At 42.0% G+C, this 16,067-nt stretch overlaps 1 protein-coding gene across 6 annotated transcripts in view; it reads right to left on the reverse strand.

The window, feature by feature from the left end:
- Positions 1-1,109: 1,109 nt before the first annotated feature.
- The window catches only part of ADGRA1 (adhesion G protein-coupled receptor A1), a 314,608-nt gene continuing 299,650 nt past the window's right edge, over positions 1,110-16,067 (reverse strand). For all 6 annotated transcript variants that reach the window (XM_033149325.1, XM_033149326.1, XM_033149327.1 and 3 more), the window contains 2 exons: positions 8,914-9,015; positions 1,110-5,037 (listed from right to left, as the gene is read on the reverse strand). In XM_033149325.1, the coding sequence (XP_033005216.1) occupies positions 3,816-5,037; positions 8,914-9,015 (1,324 nt within the window). In that variant the 3' untranslated portion in view covers positions 1,110-3,815. The remainder of the gene's footprint in view (positions 5,038-8,913; positions 9,016-16,067) is intronic.

Below are 16,067 nucleotides of genomic sequence, written 5' to 3' on the forward strand. Positions count from 1 at the left end.
AAATTCTGCTTGAAACAGAAGAAGCCTGTCAAAATGCTTCTTCTGTAAAGTTACATTTTAAGGCTCACATGGTTGGCACACTGTCTCACACTGGAAGCAAATTGTTTAAAAAATGAGTTGTTAAGCAATGTGCCCACAACTAAAAGACAATCAGTACATGAATACCCTCATCCAACAATGTATATATGCAGTATATAGGATTCCACCCATGTTGCCTGGTAAAGAACCTGGAATTCTGCTGGTCAGATGTTTGGTGGACCAAGGAATGAGTTCAGACTCCACCCCTGATCCTGGTGCTCAGTGGGATTCCAGTTTTGTTTAAACAGGTTATGGTGTGCCACCCCATATTCTGCATTGGGTTAGATATGTGTTTCCTCATTCAGCTAAGGAAGATGACTGAGACAATGTGTCTGATTCCAGGAGCTGGCAAGGGAACATACGAAACACATAAACTATGCTTATAAGCAGAAAAAACAAATATTTTTATATAAATATTTGTATGTATTAAAAAAGGAGAGAGTCAAAAGCGCAAAAATGAATGTGGGTCACATCTGATGTTACAAAACATTTTTTAATTTATTTAATATCATGTTCTCCTACTCTGCAATTATATTGTATATTTTCTTTAAAAAAAATAATGCAAACAGATTATTGCATAACATGGTTTCCAAATTAGCCCAGAAATATTTCCTAACTTTATATTCAGACACAATATGGAAGTTGTATCAATACTGAATGTTAATATTCAGGAGAGGTCTGTAACAGAAGATCGTCTGTGGAAAGCAGCACCCATTTAAAATTATGTAGTTTCTCTTTTTGTTGGACAGAACAACACTGGCAATAGAAACACAAGCTGGAGAACCTCAATGATTTTGTTCCTGAAACGTGACTATTTCACCTGGACCTCAGTGTGTGTGTGTGTGTGTGTGTGGACTATTTTGCATAATTCTAGAGACCTTCTATGACTTAGCTATTACAGAGTATTATAAATATCACTGAGATACAGAGATGTGGCATTTAATATAATATCTAGGTTTATATAGTTGCACTGATGTTGTGGGATGATAGTAACATATACATGGAAAAAGGAAATGATGAAAAAGAAATTATATTATGCACACATTGCAAAATACTGTATTTTAGATTTGAGACAATTCAAGCATATACAGCATATACATTATAAAGCTCAGGGTATTTTTTTTCCTTTTTGCATCATCTAAAAGAAGCAATCATAAAAAGGCTGAATACTGTTCAAAACTCAACACCCACCTAGTGCATTCTGCTTTGTTCACCTTCGAAAGATACACACAACAGCAGCAACAACAATGACAACAACAACAACAACACACACACAATGGATACATTATCTGCTGTAATTTACAATATATATTTTAACTTTATAAAAATACAGAAAGGAAAAAAAGGAAATTCCTTGCACTCAGATACTGAGCATTAACCCTTTGAGTACTAATTCCCACCTGCAAACACTGCAGAACACATTCATCTTGACACACATTTTTATATAACATTCCAACAATTATAATAATCATCTGTTATGTACACTGTAAGGAAATATATTTTTACATATCATAAATGGGAGGGATTCATAACATGCTGATAAGAACACATGAGTTGAACTTTGCAAAGATCTTGACAAAATAATGCACATCCCCAGGGAACTACCTAAATTAATGTAATGGATACTTGGAACGTGTGTGATATGTCTATAAATTTTTTTCTTGGCGGCCATATGACATTGTGCTTGTTGCATTTGTTTTTTAATTGTGGAAATATGATGCGCTCTCTCTCTCTCTCTCTTTTGCTAAAGACTCCTTCTGCCCTGCCCTCTGTGGCTGTATAGTGCCATTCACTTTAGGTCACCAATTTATAACCAGACTCTATTGAAAGTTTTTGATTTTTTAAATAAAAAAACTGGGTAATTATAATTCTATTTTTTGTTGTCTGTTGGAGCCTTGTGTCCAGATGTTCATGGATATCTATTTTGATTTTGATTTTGTTTTAAAAAAACCAATCCTTTGCCTAAAGCTTCCTGAATAGAGAATGCTACTGACCCTAAAATGTCCTGCAGCTGAGCAGAATAGCTCAGTGAAAAGTCATGCAACTGAAGGTCAAATTTGCATGGAAGTATACAGAAAATACTGAATTTGATTTGCCAGAGGACGGAAGGGCATGGGAAGGGAAGGATTTGACTCAAAATGTGGAATTGATAAATAAATATCTTTAAAATTATATTTCTTTATAGTGCAATCCTATGCACGCTTACTTGGAAGTAAGGCCCACTGCATTCAGTGTTGCTGACTCCCTAGAAAGGGGCTTTTGAAAAGGGAAAGAAAGAAAGAAAGAAAGAAAGAAAGAAAGAAAGAAAGAAAGAAAGAAAAGAATTGCAGCCTTAAAAATTGATAGATTCCCCTTTATTTGAGTAGTCTGGACTACATTGTTATTAGTATTGCATGTACAAGTCTTTCCTTGAACACAGCTCCAAATCAGATGAAGGGAAGGATCCAGTAAAAGCTTAGTACTTTGATGTCCCATTGATTTCAGTGGGGAAGATTTAATAAGCACATTGAGTGTTTTCCCCTTTTCCATTAAAAGCAATGGTCCTCCAAAATGCTGAACTTGGGCTGGATGGTGCCCTAAGTAATTCATTAAGTGCATGACTGTAGTCCTCAAAGAGTTAATGATAAACTGTACTTGGTGGTGCTGTTTATAAAAAAGACAATTGTAGAACAGCTTGCAGGTTGGTTCCAGAAGGCATAATTACAAAGAAGTGAAACTCATGGAGACAGCTGCTATTACACTGCACAGTGCCACATACAATGAATAGTGCATGCTCTGTAGAGACATTAGAGTGGACCCTTATCAAAGCTATCATATAACCTTATACAAAGGATTGTGCCACTTAAAACTAGTGCAGTGGTGGGTTTCTCTCACCTCCCTTTTTTTTCATAGATTCAAAATGCTCTAGAGTAATACCTACATGAATAGCCACGGCCTTTTACAATAAGGTTTTTGGTTCCCCTGCCCCTGCATTTCACACGTTAACACTAGAAAACAGCAAATTATCCTGACCTGTGTGTCATGCAGAAAAAGGGACAAAAAGAAGTAACAACCAACACAGCACCATAGATGTCAAAAAGGGACGTTACCTAGTATTTCTCTCCAGCAGAAGAGAGACGTAACAGCGACTGTACACTACATGATTTTACAGGCCGTATGCTACAGGTGGTCTTCATAGATCTAAAGAGCTGTGTTAAACCTGGTTAGAAATTCCTCCTCCTCTTTCACTATTGTAACTTCCAAAATCACCCCCCCCCATAAGAATGACGAAGGAAAGGCTGTGATGCTGATATGCATTTCAAAGTGGCTGATGCTAATGCAGAATAGTTAGAAATATATAATAAAATAAAAGGAAAGGAAAACATTTACTGCGAATGGTAACAAAGGATATTGCCTTGTATTCTACTCCCTAGGTTTATTTCCCAACACCCCCAGCCCCCACAACCATTTCCCATAATTCTTTAAAAAATAATTTCAAAACCACTGCTACTTTTTAAAAGCCTCTTCTTATTAAGAAAACAATAGGTTGAGAAACCTGTACAATTGACTGATGCGCTACGCAAACATGTAGAATCTTACTCAGGTTAGAAGGAAAACAAAGGTTAACGGTGCAATCCTATGCATTTCTACTCAGAAGTGAGCCTCATTGAGTCCAATGGCGCTCATTTCCCAGGTGTGTATAGGATTGCAGCCTAAGATGGTCTGAGCTGCAAAAGGAGAAGAACTGGGTTGCCCAACTACACAGTAGTTTCATTCTTCCAGGGCCCCGTTTTGATATTTCCTGTACTGTCTGAACTGTAGATCATGGCTTCGTGCAGGTTCCCCTTTAGAATCCCATTGTGGCTGGTTGTACTAAATGGTAAAGACTGGGTCCGCGGGTGCATCTCAAAATGAGCTGCATGGTGCGCTGTCTCGCTCTCTGGCACTGTAGCGCAACTGTAGATCACAGTACTTGCATCGCTGCTTTCCGGCTGACTGATGGTGGGATATGGGTCGCTTTTCGCACAACATGCCCGCCTGTGGCCCGTCTGGCCGTCATGTGCACTGTGCGGACTGTCTGTGTGTGAGCTGTGGATGCTGCCGTCGATGCTGGAAGGAATGTGGTAAGCGTACTCTCTTTCCCCCGCAGACCGATGCCGGCTGAAGTAGCGTGGCTTAGTTCTGCTTTTCAAGCATCTGTGGATGTGCATGTTGGGCCGGAAAGTTCCCTCGCTGTGTACGTGAATGTGAGCATCGTCTTCCAGCAGCTGATCACAGTGCATTTTCGCACAGCATGGCGTGACGGGTGAAAGGCAGTTGACGTGGTTTTGAACAGCTTGTAGATTTGTAAGTTTGCAGTGGCTAGCAGCTGGGTGATTAAAAACGGCAGATTTAGCAGGGCAAGGCGATTCTTGGAGACACGGGACGTGGACCTGGCTTTCCCCGTTGACGTTAACCTTTGGCCGGACATTAACTTGCACTGAATATGTGTTTCTCCGAGATGGGCAACAGGACCACCAGCAATGCCAGACATCATCTCTCTTTGCACAGTGATGGATAAGGATGAAGAGCCCCAAGGTAACGCAAAATGCTCCATAGAGGCAGCTGAATATCATATCCAAGAAATGTCCTTGGGAAACTGCGAGTGCACCAAAGGTCCAAGTGGCGGTAAACAGGAACAAAGTGAAAGCTGCAGCTCGGAGCTGAGCCTTAAATGAGTGCTCATTTTCCAACAAGGAAGAAGACATCATTGAGCATGTCGCCTGGGAGACAGATCCAGAATCGGTGATGTGGCTATGGCCAACCTCGGGACTTGCCAGCCTCTGCTGATCTTCCGTCCTTTCTTTCAACTCGTATTTGCGCTCCGGGTGACGCCTCAGTTGCACGTACGTGCAGAGGAAGTAAACGCAAGTCACCAGGACAATGAAGGCAACTGGTCCATAAAATGCGCCGAGACTTGGCTCCCATGCCATCCAACAACTGCAAAGGGGGGGGGGGTGAGGGGAAAGAATAGATTTAAACAAAAAGAAATCAAATTAGTTGTTTTGAACACATTAGTAGTATTGAACGCGTTCTTCTGATTGTTCCATTAGTGCAAGCATTTATGCTTGATTCCCTCCCCCAAATCTGTTCTGGGGGTTCTCCTGACCGGCCCCCTAACAAAGCAGATTGGGTGGGTGGGGGAAGCTCTATTGAGCCAGCAGGAGCCCTTGCGCTGGCTATCACTAGTACAGTGGTGGCCAACTCCCAAGAGACTGCGATCTACTCACAGAGTTAAAAACTGGCAGTGATATACCCCCTTTTGGGGGGTTCAGGTCAAAGTTGTTGAGTTTTTTTTTTTAGCAAGGAGGAAGGCCCATTTTGGGGGGGGGTTCAGGTCAAAGGTCAATATTGTGGAGCTTTTTTTAGGAAGGCCCATTTTTTGGGGGGGGGTTCAGGTCAAAGTTTCAGGGAGGAGGTAAAATGTCAAGCTTTTTTTTAGGGGAGCCACAGTTCACAGTTGTTCAGCTTCTTTGGGGGGAGCCAATGATCTACCAGTGATCTACTGCAGACGGCCAGTGATCTACCGGTCGATCACGATCTACCTATTGGACATGCCTGCACTGGTACACAAGGTTAGTTGAATCCAGGTTTTATTTTCTGCAACATGAAAATAATACGATAGCCTTAGAATGGATGGAATGTATTATTGTATTGCATCTCTATTGATTGCCTTAACAGCCCACCTTTTTCTCCAAGGAGACCAAGGCAGTGTACATGGTTTCCCCCTTCCTCATTCAATCCCCACAACAACCCTGTGAGGTAGGTTAGGCTGAGAAGCAGTGATTTGCCATGATGTTCATGGCTGAGTGGGGGATTTGAACCCTGGCAGTGAGGGAATCGCCAGAAGGCCCTCGGAGCTGGACCTCAGTGTCCGTGCTGAACGACGAGGGTGGAGACGCTCCTTCATGTATACAAGGCCTCTCCTCTAGCGTTACCGAGGATGCTGGTGTAACCCTCTTTGATCATGCAGCACAGCTAGTTGGGCTGACCAAATATATTTGGCTGGACCTGGAAAGAACGCCCCTTTGAATCTATGCTATGCTCTTAGGCACACAAAACTATCCAAGTATTTTCAAATGCTTATCAACAGTTTCATCCAATAAAAACAACACGGGAATCCATGTGTGCATCCCTTAAAAAAAGAAAAGAAAGAAATCAAGATCTATGCAATTTATGCCAAGGAATATTGGAGCAATCCCCAGTGGCAAAGTCTCTCTTAGGATGCTGCTATTTTCAAGAGGAGACACTTCAAAAATCAGTTCCATAAAGAGCACGCTAATGTCAGGGCATCTACGTTTTCTGTAGTAACGTTATTAAAAATGAATAAGGCACGCAACCCACTGTGCTGTTGCTTAATCTGTAGTGCGCACACACACTCTCTCTCCTAAGCAATTTTATCACCCCACCTGCTTCATGGTTTTCTGCTCACATTGTGATATCTGGTATTGATTGCCTGTGATTAAAGTGATTAAACTAAAGTAGTACAGCCTCTGCAACGGTGCCAAAGGGAAAGTCTCTCGCAAATTTATGAACATAAATAATGAGATCTTTTAATACCCTGTTGATTATAAGTGATTGTCTAATCACACGTGCTGAAATAAATAAGTTTTAATATGATAGAATTCGCAGAGTAGCAGCCCTCCCCAACGCCCTGGTTAGAGGAGTCTGCCGGAGCTCTTCACTCATCTAATGTCTTGTTTCTAAAAAAAGGGAATTTACTAAAAGCATTTTCATAAAGTCAGAGTGGGGTTTGCTTTCATTTCCTTACATGTTAAAAATGTGTATAATGATTATATGCCAGGGTGTTACAAGAGCACTCTACACCGATGCTTTAGCACAGCCTTGGCCAAGCTTGTGCCCTCCAGCTGTTTTGTACAAAAACATCTGGAGGGCACCAGGTTGGTGAAGGCTGCTTGAGCATGAACTGAAATACATGACCTTCACAGCATCGTTAGCACTGAACAAAATGCTGATGAGAAGCCAGTGGTCCACTGATTGGGGACCTGCACCCTGATGAAACTGAGCCTTGTACATGTTTGGAGCTCTGAATCACGTATATTTTTAGCAAATGAACTTTTAATTGGCATCCTCCTTATTCTCCTTCTCTCAAGAAGCCCGGGAGAAGCCATCTGCTGTTTGAAGGGTCGTTGAGCCAGTGTGCAAACAATTCTATAAAAGAAGAAAATTGATACTTGGGGGCTAAGAAAACAACGAGGGGTATAAAGTTTAAAAAGTAATTTAGCATACATCAGGCCACACAGCCTGGAGCTTCTGCTCTTTGTATGCGGTTTCCAGATTCAGAAAAGCGCCAGTGTAATGCACTGTCTGAGTGCTGAGCTGAGCTGAAGGAAATCCAGTTTCATATCATTCCTTGGCTGTGAATCTCGCAGGGTGGCCCTCTCAGCCTCCCTTGGTAAAGCTACAAGGCTCCTCTCAGCTACTTGAAGAGCAGCAGACAAAAGTAACATGTCAATATATCCCCGCTCTTTTAAAGAATAAACTCAATCAAAGGAGGTGGCAAACCAGCCTTTAATCCAGTCAGCTCAGGCGGCGCTTAATTAATATTAAGCTACCTATCACAGTTCATTAGAAATACAAATATATTGTGTATAAGCAGGGACTCCTCTAAAAAGGATTCTGCTCAGTGCTCCAGCCAGCTTGGAGCAGGAACCTTACAATGCTGTTCAGACACCATGGGGAAAGAGGGCAGTTTCAGGCCCATAGCTATACTAGTAGGAGACTGTTCTGGACAATGTAAAATGTTCATTTATGTTCTATTACATATATCTCCAAGGAGCGCAAGGTGGCAAACATGGGAGGTTAGGCTAAGCTGTGACAGAGAGATGACCCAAGGGGAGCTTTGTGGCTGATAAGGATTTGAACGTGGCTCTTCCAAGCTGTAGGCTGACTTCTAATCCACTACACTTGCTCTCTTCCCTTCCCTTCCTCCTGAAACATCCTTGTACAACAGTGACATGTGTGCGCACATGCACGTTTGTGTGTGTGTTTGTTTTAACCTTATATCACAAGCCCTCCCCCCTCTAACCTTAACCTTCTCCTCCAGAATATTCTCTATAAACTGTACAGGGCTGGAGCAGGCCACTTCCACCCACTCCATTGTCTTTCTCTCCCTCCCCACCCCTACCCCAACATTGTCTTTGTTTCCCCCTCAGGTGAAGGTCTAACGCAGGCATAGGCAAACCTGGCCCTCCAGATGTTTTGGGACTACAACTCCCATCATCCCTAGCTAACAGGACCAGTGGTCAGGGATGATGGGAATTGTAGTCCCAAAACATCTGGAGGGCCGAGTTTGCCTATGCCTGGTCTAACTACACAATACATTAACTGCAGGCCTTGCAGCCGCATCAGGGAGCTGAAGATGTTTACTTGTAGATGCCAATGAGTGCATTTCTCTTACTGCCAAGGGCAGTGTGAGAGGTGGCAATTTACCTCAGGAATGTCACTTGGGAATGTGTAGTTAGGGCCTGACTCCTAAAGATCTAGTGGCTCAGATGTTCTCTCTATCGTTCCTTGAGAAGTCCCCACCCCCCACCCCATGTATAGAGGCCCAACAGCAATCAGTATTCTGGGACTCCACATGTACTTGTCAGGCTGTTTCCCCTCAGCCAGCCACCCCAGATTTTTCTTTTACATCACAATCAAATATACTTCTGCATATCTAGGCAATCCCCTAAGTATATTTTTGGGTGGCCCCATTTCATTTCAAACGTATAACCACTCAACCATCTAAGTTCTCTATTAGCAGGAATGATGATGGGATATGACAGCCTGAAAGCATACTGATATACTTACAATTGCGCTTCTGCGTAGTTTTTTATCCCGTAATTATTTATGTTGATTGCCGCTGTAATTCCACATATAATAAAAGGAACTCCTCCACTAATCAGATAAAACCTGTTAACAGATAATATTTGACAGGTGAATTTTCAGTTGAATAGAATTCTTCATAAAAATGATTTTTTATGCTTGAAACAGTGAGGGAAGCCCAAGTAACTTAGGTCGTTAACTTTAAATGCTCATTAAAATTAGAAATAAAAGAACATTAAAACAGACAAGGTGTTTTAGGAAGCAAGGTATTCATCTTTATAATACAACGTTTGGAGTATCTTTGTGATATGTCACTCAAAAACTGGAGTTCAATAAGCATAATTATCACTTACATGTAAATTTTAAAAAATCCATATTAAACATGGAAGGTATTTTGGAATATTAAGAAAGTATTAATGATAGCTATGATTTTCCATTTTTATACAGAACACAAAATCATTTTATTCTGAATAGCTGTGGCCAAACTAAAACCTTGGAGTTAATCTCATTTTCTCAGGCAGCATTGCAACATTTACATAGGTAGTTATTTAACTCTAGGGAAGAAAGAGCATCAAGAAAAGAAACACAACTGAAAGGTCTATTAAACCAAATAAATCTTCTTTTATACATTCATTAACTTGGCAGCATCTTTCCAAACACCTCTAGTTGTCAGGAATTCTGTCCTTGAGAACTAACGACCTTCAGCAGAGCTATAGAGAGGGAGCCAAGTGTTCCCACCAGAGGCCTAATCTAGGGGCAGAAAAATCACCAAGCATTTGACTTGAGACCCCAGACATTTACAGAACAGGGCTAGGGAACATCTCCCACCTCCCAGTTAAGCTGTTATTATGTTTAATACTGAATGAAGGCACAAGATCTAGATTGCAGTCTTGCTTGATTATGTCATTACACATACTAGAACCTGGGATGGCGACAATGAAACCCTCCAGCTGCCAGTTGTTAAAAGGAGTCATTCCTCAAATGGGAGAGATAGGAAGCTGAGCCAATCCATCAGTTGTGTGGAGAGACCGTCTCTATTTGGCTCGAGCCCAACATAGTCAAGCTAAGAACTTTTGAGAATTGCTGCCCCTTTCCAATTCCCCTTTTCCCGTTCTTTTTCTTCCTCTTTTGTGTTGTGTATTTTGGGTTGTAAACCTGAGGGCAGGGACTTTCATGCTTCCGGGAGCCTTTCTGATTGAAGCGCTGGGAAAAAATGGTCCAAATCAATCAATCAATCAATCATGGGTTTTCCTTTGTGGGCATCAAGGTATGGAAAATATTTTGCAGAAACTTGCTTATATTAAGGTAAGGCTCTTTCTGAGACCATGTCCAAACATGTAACCATAGCTGTCAACCCTCCCTACTGTCCCCCACTGCTATATACATAGCTGTCAACCCTCCCTGCTGTTTCCCAGGTTGACAGCTATGTAATAACATACATACATAACATAACATAACATACATAATGAAATTCAGTCAGGATCAGGATCAGTTTGGACAGGTGTAGCGGCAAAGTGCCCTCTGGTGGCACCTCTCTCCCCACTCTTTATTCTGATGGGTCCCAGTGGGTTTAGCGGGTTGCAATGCAGTGGCAGTAGCAGTAGCAGCAGTGCTGCTATCGACATACCAGTTGGCTTGGAGCCACCATTTTGCTTTTCTGCTCACCATGTCCTGGAATGGCATTGTAAGATGGAAATCAGAGCAGTGGTTTCAAGCTACCTGGGACATCAGCCAGGCCACTGAAGCCCAAGCAGCAGCCTGGGCAGGGTCTCTGAATATATGCCAATGTTATAATTTTGAGAGGAAGGGAAGAACTGTTAACTAATAGGTGTCCATCTTTCAGGGCACTGCTCTCTAGCTCATAGCATTAAACCATTATTATTTTACAAGGACACGTTTCTCACTGAGCCTGTGCTCATAAATGACAGATTCACAGGAAAGCTGCTGTTGTGGCAGGAGGCATAAATGGAATCCAAGGATGAATTGTAAGAACCTGATTAATGGACTGCACAAGAATTACTGCCTGTACTTTGTTCTCCTCGTTTTGCATTGACGCCCCTCTGCTCCACCTCCTAGTCATATTCTTTTGCAACTTGCATGCAATTAAATAGTGAAGGACATGATACCACACACTTAACTGGTTAAATACCACTTGCTTAATTCTTCGAACCAAATTCATCCAAGTGCATGGAATGTATGTTAATAATTGTCGCAATTAAGCAGCAAATAATTACCACGCTCTGTCATTAAGCTAAATCAGTTTCCTAGGGAATGTCTCATAAAAAAGACCCATCCTAATGTAACTTCCCCAAATTCAGCTTAGTACAGCCGATGAGAATTCTACATCTGAGCAGAATTCTCCCCAAAGCACTTTCCACAGAAAAAACTGTTGTGACAGCACACGGTCTTTGATGCCATGACACCAAAATACCCAGGTTACACAATGCTGTTTTATAAGCTTCAGCTTGTAAAGGGGTTTTAGTACTTTCACTCACATCCAGACCCTAGTGTTGGTTCTCTAATTTTTTTTTAAAAATGTATTTTTCAGTATTTCTATGCTACTTTTCAACTATACTAGTTCTCAAACCAGTTCACATTAATGAAATCAGTTTTTTAGCCAGGTGATGCTTCCCCCCATAGTAAGGTATTCAGATTTTAAAAATATACAATGTTGGGGGGGGTGAGGATCACAAAATAAGGGTTGTTGTGAGGATCTATGCCAGGGGTCAGCAAACCTTTTCAGCAGGGGGCTGGCCCACTGTCCCTCAGACCTTGTGGGGGGCTGGACTATAATTTTTTTTTGGGGGGGGGAGAACGAATTCCTATGCCCCGCAAATAATCCAGAGATGCATTTTAAATAAAAGCACACATTCAACTCATGTAAAAACACGCTGATTCTCGGACCATCCGCAGGGAAGATTTAGAAGGCGATTGGGCTGGATCTGGCCCCTGGCCCTTAGTTTGCCTACCCATGATCTATGCCATTTGGAGCTCCTAGGAGGGACAGTGGGGTAGAAATAAAATTACTGCAGCTTAGATTGTTATGAAATTAGCACTGGCAATGGACACTACCTCTCCATATGCAAAAGTCTGAGAACACCACCCAGTCAAACACCTTTACAAATACCACATTGCACTTCCAATTAGCTACTGTCTCTATAATCCAAAATAAACATGAGGAGTTCTAAGATGTAGACACTGAAAGACTTGATGTTTGTATGATTGACTTTATATTTTCTTTCCTTCTAGAACTTTAAGGTCCAACAACTTGAGGCAGCGACAATATACTAACTTACAGGGAGTCCCAAATACCAAACAGCCACTCAGATGACAGAGCCTGTCCATGAACAATGTACTAGGATCACCTGAATAGTTAAGTAGTAAGCTACGTTTAATTCCAAACAGCATGTTAAATACATATTTGTATTTAAGGCACATGTTTTTAAAATGAAGATTGCATCATCTGGGGATGGGTGGGTTATAATTAATGAGATCAGAGCAGGCATGGAGGAACAGTTTAACCTTTTATGCCCCTGTTACAGGCCTGAGGAAAATCCGTAGTATATCTTTAGGGGCAAATCCTCCATTTGCACTCAAGGTCTGAGCTTGTGCAGAAGCCACTAAGACATTCGTCCAAAATGAGCTGGAATGCATTCATATTACCAAATCTGTGTGAAGAGGTGAGGCAGGAATTCAACAAGCAACTAGCCCATTCAGATGTTAAAACGTTTTCCTACTTTGAGCTCTGAACACGCTACACGAAGCAATACCTCATTCTGAGCTTCATATTATGTGCCAGATATTGATACTGCTCAGGTGTGTTAGAAAGCACGGAACTGCGAAATGTGCCATTCCTTCATTATAGCCATCTCCAGCCCTGTGGCTCTTCTGCCCCTTTGCTACACATGAGAAAACACATCCTAGAAATGGTGCAGAGTGAAGTTGAATGCATTCAATGTATCTGAGGTACACTGCATTGATATCCAGCCCAGCACGCTGCCCGCCCTGTCTCATTGCCAAAAGAAAATTAAAATACTGTCTGGAGATGACAGGCTGTACAAATGATTCCTCACTGTACTACCACAGCTCTTAAGGGATTGAGAAAGAAAAACAACAACAACTCTGAGATATACGGAAAAGAGAAACCCCAAATGATACAAAAATAAAATACTCAAAAGCAATAAAGGAAGAAACAAAAGATTGTGAAGGAAATAGCTTCCTTATAGGAAAAGGACAAGAGGTAAGATAAAGGCAAGTTCTAAAGCAAATAATCTAAACCCCACATCATTCCTGTTGTGCACAACTTATTTAAATTAACAGATTTACACCAGCAAATGTGGGATTGGACAAGGATGAACTTCAGTTTCAGAAGAAAATTTGTGTGAAGAGAGAGGGAGAAAAAACACAGATTTACAGCCCTATCCTATGTACGTAAGGCCCATTGTTACAAAGGATTGCAGTTCTAAACTGAAAAGTTCTGTGTGATGCCTATGAAGAAATTGAAAATAAGATATTTAAATACAAGGGAAGCATGAACGAGTAGAAAACTCTTAAGCAGGTGAGGTTATGGGTTGTTCACTGGATGAAAGAAGGTACTAGGATATAGTATGAAAAACCCAAAATGATTTGTATGCAGAATTGACTGCCCATTCCACTTTGAGAGAAGCAAAACCAGTTGTTCTTCATAAAAGAGGTCATAATATATAAGGGAGTGTAAGGACAGACAAGTGTTCTCGAAGCTACTAACATGAGTTTGGCCAAACTGCGAGAGGTAGTGAAGGATAGGCGTGCCTGCCGTGCTCTGGTCCATGGGGTCACGAAGAGTCGGACACGACTGAACGACTGAACAACAACAACAAGGACAGACAAAAACCTACATTCAGGAATGTATTTAAGGTATCACTGAAAATGCAATCTCATTTTGGACAGAAACTCTGCAACAGCATACCAGAGCTATTGCACAGCTCCCATTTGTTCCTTAGCAGATTGCATCCGAAATAAGCAGTGATTGGCTAAAATGACTCAAGATCTCCAATAAGACCTATAAGAATAGCCAGTTTACCAGAAGGATTTGACAGATGCTTGCACTAGAGAAAATGTGTTTGCATACCACCATGAACCACTGCATTCAGTTGCAAACAATTAGGCTTTCCAAAAATGTTGATGCCTTGTGTAAGAATAAAACTAGAGGTGTTTTAACAGTATAGATTGAATCTTTCCATCCAACCCTAGAGAGGTCTCTGCAACATCAGACAGCAGACCATTCCATTGTTTGTCCCTGCGCCAGTGCAAAAATAATAATAAAAATGTCACTGTCCCTTCATGTCACTGAATACCATCCTTCTTTAATCATTATGAGACAGGGGAATTCCAAATCACAGACCACTTTTCTTCTGCCATTCATGTTGATAAATAGGATGTGATTCAAGTTGTTCTCATTGCATTCCAGGCTGTTAAATAAAACCAAACATCTCAAAAACTTGAATATGTGACTCTGTGTCAGTTTTGGCTGTTTACGCACAGTTGCTCCAGCCAGATATTTACTTGTTTATATGTAAACTGCCTTTCACGGCTATACAGCTTTCTCATGGCATTTCACATCATAACACAAAGTAAAACAAGAATATACACATTTTACAATAAGAGTGACAATTCGGTTTATTTCATCAACAGAAAAACAGAAAAGCAAAATTAAAACAGCAATAGGGATTAAAGTATGCTTAGTGGACCAGTCTCAATAAGTAAAAAAGAAAGCCAGGTCTTCACAGTTCATTTAGTAACAATCTGCAGGGGAGATCCACAGAAGGGAGTTTGATAATGATGGGCCATCACTGAAAAGTCATTTCTTGTAACAGCCAACCAGCCTGCAAGTAGAGCTTCCATAGGCAATCTTAAAGGTTGGGAAGGTTCAAATAGCTGCAGCTGAGTTTTTAAACAAGCTAGTTCCAAGCTGGTCTGGGATTTAAAGGTATGCTTACCAGCACTCTCAGCTGAGTCTGGAAGTGCAATGGAAACCATTGCGTCAGAACTGAAGTCATATACTTCAGTTGCTTGGTCACCGCAAGCAACTAGGTACTGTATTCTGCACCAGTGGAAGCTTCCGGACCCTCTCCAAAGGCAGTTCCTCACAGTGTGTGTTGCAGAGTAGAGTCTACTCTGGTGGTAATATGCATACTCAACATCAGATCAGTTTGCCAAATGTAAATGGTAGAGGAGGACCTTGCGTGTCGAGGTCCCCAAACCACCCCTCAAATGAAACATACCTCACACAGAAATTTAAGTTTAAGGTTTTTGGCATAATTTTGGCCACAACTTTACTAAAATACAAAATATGTGAGTGGTTGCTTAGGCATTGGTTCAGACTATCTGTCCCACTGGGGACAGAACTGACATCCACCTGCCTGTGGAAGTCAGTAAAGGGAAAACACTTTGGGGAGAGAATGGGAGCTGGGGGTCTGACCCTCACCTCTCCCCTAATGCTCCCAGGGGGTCTTGTGTGGGCCCTGGCCCCCGACTGGGGGATACGGACAAGCATGGCGAGCCCCTGGATTCCTTTAACGGAATTCCCCACGCAGCAGCAGCATTGAAGGGGCAGCCACAGCCAACCCTGCCCCTCCACCAACCAATTAATAACCAATGCCTAACCGCCAACCTTACAAGTTGTGACTAATTGCTACGCAGTAGGCGAAAACCAAATGGCACCAGCCAATCAGCCAAATGGAAAAATTCCTACCAGGCCCCTGCCCCCAAAACAGACAACCCCATGACAGGCATAGCAAGGTCATATGCAGAGGCCTAATAATAGGGAGGGGGGCAGGTGATCCGATGCACGCAGCAAAGAGAGGTATATCACACTGCGAGTAAAGCAATATATAGTCACTGGGCTGTCCACCAACAACTTCAACATAGAAATCTCCCCAACGACGACCAGAGCCCATTCACAGCAGTGGCCATCTATACAATTCCGCCCAGCAACAGAGGGGTGACTTGCTGGCCCCCACCGCAACACGTGCTCTCCATGAAGGAGAACCCGCTTTCTCAACCCTTCCCACAGTGCCTCTCCTCAAAGATAGGAGCAACATCCTCGCCAGAAAGCAGAACAAAGAAGAAGCCTGGGATGTCCTCAAATAATGTCACAG

Source organism: Lacerta agilis, chromosome 5 (genome assembly GCF_009819535.1).
Source record: "Lacerta agilis isolate rLacAgi1 chromosome 5, rLacAgi1.pri, whole genome shotgun sequence".
Classification (NCBI taxonomy): Eukaryota; Metazoa; Chordata; class Lepidosauria; order Squamata; family Lacertidae; genus Lacerta; species Lacerta agilis.